This window comes from Sabethes cyaneus, chromosome 3, assembly GCF_943734655.1.
Source record: "Sabethes cyaneus chromosome 3, idSabCyanKW18_F2, whole genome shotgun sequence".
Lineage (NCBI taxonomy): Eukaryota > Metazoa > Arthropoda > Insecta > Diptera > Culicidae > Sabethes > Sabethes cyaneus.
The window spans coordinates 29,325,644-29,334,360 of NC_071355.1; the positions used below are offsets into that span (position 1 = coordinate 29,325,644).

General features: G+C 35.4%; 1 protein-coding gene across 1 annotated transcript; it reads right to left on the reverse strand.

Moving 5' to 3' along the window:
- Positions 1 to 7,176: 7,176 nt before the first annotated feature.
- On the reverse strand, positions 7,177 to 8,296 carry LOC128739429 (uncharacterized). The gene has a single exon (XM_053834915.1). It carries the CDS (start codon positions 8,294 to 8,296, stop codon positions 7,655 to 7,657), a length of 642 nt encoding a protein of 213 aa, XP_053690890.1. The 3' UTR covers positions 7,177 to 7,654.
- Between the last annotated feature and the right edge of the window lie 421 nt (positions 8,297 to 8,717).

Consider the following 8,717-nt stretch of genomic DNA (forward strand, 5'->3'; position numbering starts at 1 on the left):
TCGCTGAGGTATTCACGTTTTTCTGAAGACGGGACCTAACATATTTTCTCAATTTTCAAATTTTCGCAGTTCCACGTGAGAAAGGTAAATGATAAAACTTGAAGTATTTCTTCTAAACGTTACCTACGTGTTTGATAGGAAGAAATATGCAGCTTCCACAGAATTTAGCACCATTTAGGCTCAAGAATCACTTTAAAAAAGGGCGTATTTATTTTAATAGGTACTATGTTTGAAAAATCGTGTCTCCCGAAACTAGGGTTGTTCCAAAATGATGCCTAAGCGTGAGTTGTAGAAAATTGATTTTTAAACCTGAAAAAATAAACACTTAAATTTTTATTGACCCTTTTTGTACTATCAGTAGATGGTAGAATCAGCAAGGTGTATTCAGACAAATATTAATTCTAGTAATATTTATTCTAGTTGCTAACATGGTAATATAACGCGGATAACATATGAAAAGGGCACGTTTAAAATAAAAAAATAAAATATATTAAACTTTTTTTTCAAATATCTTAAATACGGCTGCATTTAGAAGCTAATTATTATTTTGAACACTTCATTTTTTCTTCAAATTCAAATTACATATATGTATAACGTGTAATATAAGAATAATAATAAGAAATATAATAATAATCTTAGGTTACAAAATATTCATAGAAGTCGTTGTTCTACAAAATCCTTTGATAAATGTTGCACCGTTTCAGAAAAAGTCTCAAAATGCATCAAATCACCACTATTTTTCCAAAAAAAAAAAGAATCGAAGTTACCATTTCCTGTATATTTTAATTTTACATTTTTTCCTGACTTTAGAGCAAAGTAAATTTTTGTTCAGTGTTTATTTTTTCCTGTTTAAAACTAAATTTTTAAAAACTCACGCTTGGGCTTCATTTTGGAGCAAACCTAGTTTCAGGAGATACAATTTCCAAATATAGTACTTATTAAAATAAATACGCCCTTTTTAGAAGTGATTCTTGAGCCTAATTGGTGCCAAATTCTTTGGAAGGTTCATGTCTCCTCTTATCAAAAGGTTGATGAAGCGTTGATTAAGCAAAACTATTTCTCGTTCTAAAAATAGAATTGGCAGCTTTGCGCAAATTGGGTATTTAAAAGTGCAAAAAAGTTTCTATTAAGCTTCATTTCAGCTTCGAAAGCTGCTATTAATTAGCCTGAAGCTTGATAAAATCACCAGATTTAGATGTTTAAGAGCTGGAAAAAGGTTTTCATTTCTAAACCTAAACCATAGATCAGCCATAGGTTGAATAAAATCAGCTATAAAAGCGTTTGATCGGCCTGAAATTGTTACTTGGGTATGACCCATCTTCCCTTTAAGAGGGTGGGCTTCCATACAAATGAAATACAAATTTCCTCAACTCGAGAACTAATCAAGTAAATCGAACCAAATTTGGCATGTGGGAGATTTTTGAGTCTTGAATTTATTTTATGATAATTAGAGACCTCTCACCCCTGTAGTATGGGGATATGGACTCTCATACAAATAAAACAGAAATTTTTGCGAAACTCAAAAACTAATCTAACTCGAGAAGTTCGAGACTCTTCCATAAAAGATTAGTCAATAACAAGACCACAAAAACTATCTATAGTAACACTAGATCATTCAGGACGAGACGGCCGCGAATGTTGCCGGTGACCCGCCGTCGGAAGCGCCGCCCACTTTGGGAAGGCAACTCCCCGCAGAAATCACTACTGTCAAGGTTTATTTGTTTTCCTAGGTCTGCCTGGGTTTCCTGGAACGAGCGACAGCGAATAAGGAGAGGATCGCGAAATGGTACTTTCCACAAAAAAGTTTTCCGTGAAATGGTACATTCCGTTCAAGGTTTTTCGCAAAATGATATTCAGTGAAATGTTGTGCAATCATGGCGAATATTACTATCCGCTTTCTGGCTATGCACTGAGGGGATAGGGGAGTTGTTTTCTACTTTACTGTGAGGAAAAATTGCAAATTTGTATAGTAAACTACCCATTCCTGGTAACTAATAAGCATTAACATAAGCAGCAAATCAGCGTATCTGGCATTTTATACTACACGCTTTTGTATATTTCTTTTTGACTGCATAGGTGTTGTAAATTGGCATCCAAAATTGTATTCAAATTCTTCGTGTCGGTAATTAGCTGTAAATTAGCATTGTCAGCACTATAAGAAGGTTATTAGTAAAGTAGCTGTATATTTTGCCAAAATAGCATTTAAGTAGCATTTAAGGCGACCTTAATGCTTTTTGGCCTACATTTGAATAGCATTGGTGATGCTTATTGGTTACCTGGGAAGCTTTCATAGTTACGTAACTGCCAAAATGAATCATCTATGGTTGAACTCCTCAAAAACTTGCCAAACTCGAGATTGTGATAAAGATCATCCGAGATTCATGATTTATGTACAACACAGGTTAATTTGTGGCAATACGAAGTTTGTCGGGTCAGCTAGTCAAATATAAAGCTTAAACTTACAATAACACATAAATTTTTTTAATAAAAACTGAATAAAATACAATATAATAAGAGAAAGAAAGAGCTATGTCTTGTTCATAAATCCGGACACCTCACATCTCAATGAATCAAAATCCGGACACTTTTGAATCGTTTTCCGGACAGGCAATATTTTGTTTAAGAAATTTATGCCTATAAGTAACAACTCATCAATTGTAATAAAAACTACTAAATAAACATTCTTCTATGCTTTTTTCACCTTTAATTCCACTTTTGTGCCATTAAAGATACGATTTTAGTCAAGTACGACACTGAAGAAATTATCTTCGTAATCAGAGAACGAAAGTGATTAAGTACTTCTCATTAAACGCTTTTAAGTATTTAAGGTATGTATTTGATAAGTAAAAAAATGTATTTTGTAATGAACAGATCAATAAGACTATTTCATTTATTTAGATCTAATAGTTTTCATAATCAAAGATGGTTTGATCATAATCTCAGGTTGTTAAAATGGTCTGATGCACTCACGGCCGGGAGACCTGTTAACACTCTTCTGACTTCCCAAGACATTTTACGGCTACCTTGCATCAATATTTTTGCGGTGACCAGATATCCTTCCTCTGCATTTGCAACAATGTAATCCAACACGATTTTCTCATCGTCATTTGAACACTCATCTTGAATGTTCCTTCGATCACCAACATATCTCGAATTCATCTTATCTTCTTGCGTAGTTTTTGGAATTCCTAATATTTTTATGGTTCCATGAATCGAGACTCCTCCTCGTATCACACCTTCTGCCTGATTAAACGCGTCCTCTTGCATTTTCTAAGAAAAACATTAAGTAGTTTACCATCAATAGTGAAGTATGTCCGGATTTAAAAACATGGTTTTCGGACAGCGTAATTATTCATTAAAATACACTTTATTCCAACACATTAATGAATAACACTGCCACAGTTAATTGAAACTAACTTTCTTTGTTGATGCTAAGCCTAAAAAGTTGGTTTGTTTGTAATAATGTGTCCCCAAAACCTTAAAGTTTGAAAGCACTACTTTTCAGTACTCTGAAAAATGTCGCAGAAAACAGACACTGTTTGACACCAACGTTATATTTGGATTTATTTAAGTTATTTCGCGCAGCCTACTTAACCACCGATTTTGTTTAAACGATCTTAGTTATATTTGCAAAGTTATCTGCTTAGCAACACCTCATAAATTGCATATGTTATTGCTTAATAAGGATAAATTAATGAAGGTGTCCGGATTTTGATGCAGCATGGTACTTTTTCCTATTCTTCTATTTCCTGCAGTTTCCTCCTGCAGAACTGTTTTTTATACAAGGAAAACTATGTTTGTTTCTCTCCTGGTTACTCGAAACAAATTTGTTAGCAAGATAATAATCTGAAAAACTGTGACTATCCGTTTCCTTACAGTTGAAAAAATGCACCATTCATCTTCGTTTCATCATCGAACCTTTATTTATAAAAGAAATAAAATCATAAAATTTATAATCAAAAGTAATGATTAAAAATTATTTAGCTCTTAAAAAATATGAAAAACTAGCTCGCCATTGTTGGCGAAAATTTAGAAAACAAAATATTTTCAACGTTATATAAAAAAAATGTTTCAACCCAATATTATTCTATAATATTCATAGCAGTATCTTACGTTTGCTGTCAGTACCATTAAGACCAGAACGATTCGGTGATTCAAATTTTTTAATTTTCTTCAAGTCTTTAGACTAAAATGATGATTTTTGTGATTACCCGAATTCAGGAGCAGGCACGTTTAGCACCAAATCAAATACACGATAATAGAATTTCTCACATAAGGTACAAGTACAAATAGTTTAAACAAATCTGGAGTAGCTTTAATTTGCAATAGGACTATTTTGCCATAAACATAAAAACTGTCAAATACACATGCATAATGAGTAGTGTGGTAGTCCGTCATAAATACACCCACTGGGCTACAACAACTCTACCGAGCTCGACCCGGTAACGATTCACCACAGGGTAAAGTAGTTGAACATGCAGATGAATAGCACAGGTTGTCTAATAAAGTCTTGCTCAATAAAGTACATTTACGTAGCGCAATCATCATTAACTCAGCTGAATATCACAAGTAGTAATGCAGTTTTTCATGCTATTTCAGTTCTTGCACAAGCCTAGGACAATAGGCGTTTTTGACAAGCTATCGCCCGCTTAGAGGCGCTGCATAAAAAAAGTGATGAAAAGTAAAATCGCTGTCAAACTCCATACATTTCTGAAAAAAACTGAAATAAAATGCAGTTTTTGATTAACCCTTTCAATTGTCAGGATTTTAGATAGCGAAATATTGGAAGAAATTTGTTTATCTACGTTAAGGTAAGTGAAAATATTCGAATTAATTAACTTTATGGCAGAAAAATGTTAATGTTTGATTTTGTACCGCATGAAACAAAAGTACATAGAGTCAGCTGTAAAGTTTACATATCCTGGATAGAGAATCACCAATTATTTTCAGTCTTCAGCGTTTTCCAATGTGTTTTCAAATGCTAACGGATTTATTTTCTTGATTAGCATCATCTGCGCCAAGAACCAAACATATAACCTAACAGTTCGTAACCATAAATACACTTGCGAAGCTCTAATAATCTCCCGAAGCAGAAACAATATATATCAAATGAAAGGTAATGCTTTTTCTTACCTTTATTATCCATTTTCACCATTCCCACTGTTGGTAATTCAATAAAATATTACATTTAAAGTCGAGTTCCATATAGGTGCCAGCAAGCATTTTGGGAATTGCACTTTTTTTGTAGTTCCAATAATCACAACCAGGTAGCGAACGGTTGCTCTTAGTTTTGCTCGAATTCGCCTATCGTTGCTGTTCGCGCAAACTTCGCAGACTTCGACACGACAACTTGTCCGCTAATGAATGGACTTCGAGAACTTAATTTGCTTTACTTAGCAACAACGACTTTCTGGATTAACGACTGGATTAACTTTCCACACTTTAGGAAAACGACCGCGGTTGTTCGAGAAAAAAGAACACATGTGGTTCTGTTAACAACTTTATCATAACTCCCTTAACAAAGGTTTATTGGTGCAAATTTTAATAAGGGAAACAGAAGAACGAATTGTTCTCTTATCGTAGCAAATTAGAGCATCATTTGTTATCAGTAACTACACTGTACTGAAATCGAGAGCAATAATTAATCAGGTTCAGGGTTGAAATCCACCTCCGAAATTTATTGTCCAATGATTAAACAGTCAAACTTTAATACTTTAAAAACTATAAGTAATTTTTTATTTTGCTTGAAAATGTTGACAAATTTTAGCACCGCAAAATTCACTAAGATGGTTTTTTATCTTTCAATATTTTTTCACCAAATTTGAGGGAATTCCCGAAAATCTTCTCTATTTTCATAATATCTATAGATAATGGCCATATGTCTTACGGCCCCGCAGTTATATTGGAGTTCCTTGGGGGACCGCGACATGACTTTTTTAGTTAGAGTTGCCAAATAGTTAAAATGTGTTTCAAATCTGCTGATTTTTGAAACCATATCATCGACTGTGTCCGTATCACACGCTATGTCCAAAGGCAATTATTATTTAACTTCCATGCACCTCAGATTTTTCTTTACAGGATGTTAGTATTGGTCAAAACATTTAATTTAGAGAAGGTCCGAAAATATTCTATCTTGGGTTTTTTACAAAATTCAATATTCAAGGTTATATAGGGGTCATTCCCTCTCAAATGATCATATCCGTTGTAATCGACCACCTCCGATTTCAACAAAATTTGGTATAATTACTCATTCCGACCCCACATTCAATTTTCCAAAGTTTTGTACAGATTGATCAATTGATGGTTTGATTGATGGTTTAGTGTGACTTCGATTCGTTTTAATAAAATAGATTCAATCAATTCATGGATATAACTCTAAAATCGTTTGAGAATTTAATGTATAATTTGTTACTACTTTGATAAACGTTGCGTATGTAGGTTGTATACATGAAGAATCGTATTATTACATACATGGATACATCCTACAATCGCTACAAGCAGATTAACGCAGTCCTACGTCACTTATGCGGTCGTGTCTTGTGCACAACCCCTCAGATTTTTTTATATGCGGCACGCAGCGACGCAGCTACAAAGCGTTTATCTTATCACTAGAGAAGAGAAAACTGAAATTCTCTCATTTCAGTGTTCTCTATAGTTATCAGCATACACTCTTAAATGATTTGACCTGTAAATTGGTCGGATTTAGAGCTAAAACTTGGTCGAAACTACTCAAAATGCCCTTAAAGTGTATCTTTTAGACCTTTTAGCCAAAACCACCCCATCGACATCTCTATATCGAGTTGCAGTAAACGTCAGCGACAGCATGTCCGGGGCTCAAAATTTGACAGCGGGCCCAAATCAGACTGCTGGCAGTTGAGTGAAACGCAGTGCTGAATTGCTATCTCATTTTCGCACACACGAGATGTTGGCGGCGAGAACATGGTTGTCTGCCATGGGCTTGGCCAAAACCTACCAATTTACGGGTGAACTCTTTTAAGAGTGTAGACTGAATTGAGTCATTCTTGAGGCAAGATAGTAAATTTCTCTGAAATCGCTTTCGGTTTTGTTTTATTGTATAGCGTTGCGTAATAGATTATAGATTATGGGCTGATGCGACAGACCAAAATAAATTGCAATAAATGAATTCCATCAGCAACATTTGATTTTGATGACAGTGTTCAAATTAGATCCGTGATGACCAAACCTAGGCACCTCTGGATTGGTTGATGGATGGTTGATAAAACTTCAATGTTGTAACATAAGAAAATGTTTTTATTCTTCGGCACCTAAAAGAATATCCATAAATCTTGTAAGATTCTCAGCGATAATGGTTGGACATTTTTATTCCAATTTTCAAATCAGAGTAAAATTCAGCGGAAGGACGCACGAATAATTAGTGCATTATCGACAATTATTGTCGAATTACTTCTAAAATGCGCTTATCGAGAATCAACAGTGTAACGTCATGAAGGGAGAATCAGAAATACTCCTTGTTGATATGTTTTGAATGTTGCTAATTATAGGTATCGATGAAATACGTATGTTTATTCCTCATCATGTATATCGCCTCCAAAATACCACGGATATGCCAATTTTGCGCATCGCATACGATTTATTAGCATGTATATATGAATGCAATGCTGATTTTTAACTTTTATAGTAAACACCCGCACCATAGAACTGATGGGCATGCAATAGCTACCGCACCTACACACACAACGGCTGCTGTAAGCCCTGCAGCGTATAACAGGTAATTATGATCATTGTCTGGTGTTTCCAACACCTTAGCAGCCTTCTGATAGTACTCGTACCGTTTCTTCGCCTTTGGATGCTCGGGATCCGATTCCAGTCCACCGTTGATAACTTTTGTAGTGGCATGGAAATTATTAAACGAACCAGCTTTCTTGCGTACATACGTCTTCCAGAACCATACCGACACACGCATGCCCATTTCCGGGCTAGCCGATAGCAAATTCGGTTTTTTTAACAGTACCCTTTCGTCTCCTTTGAAAAAAAATTTCGAGGCTGCCTTGTAATTGTAGTCCCAAGTTAGCTGGATGTATCCTCGGCCATAGTAAGGAACGTACGGTTGACCGGCTCCTTTGTTGCATTCTTCCAGATGCTGGAATCCTTCACTCTCATGGATCAGTTGGGCGACAAACATCGCTGCCTCCTTGCGATTGTTGGTCATCTTGTTGATCTGTTTAACGACTTCGGATGACACATCATTTTCGACTTCACTGAATCCGCACTCGGTCAGTATTTTGTTTAACTTAGCAACTGTAATCACCGTCATGGTTAAGACAAGACTAATGATCTGCTTTGGTGCACGGACTGTTCTTATACGCGGCGCGCACTAGAGAAACTGGAGTAAGAGAATGGTCAAGGTACTCAATAACCCGCATTATCAAACCAACGGCACTCTCTGATGACAGTTTTGTTGGAATTTCCATCATCAGTGACAATGAGTGTTGAATGATGCGAATTTGTGGGTGCCTTGGCTATTCTCTTATTCCAGATTCTCTACTATAAGCAACTGATGGCTGTTCGTCCGTGGAGAAATTGGATGCCGAGCAAACTAACACGTAATAATTGTTCTCGGAAATAAGCAGTGCATAGCAAAAGCGTTGCCTAAGTTGAAACAAAATAAAAATAAAGGAAAGTATTGTCCGTTTTGCTTGTTTGGCGAATACTCCTGTTGTAAGCTAATATTTAGG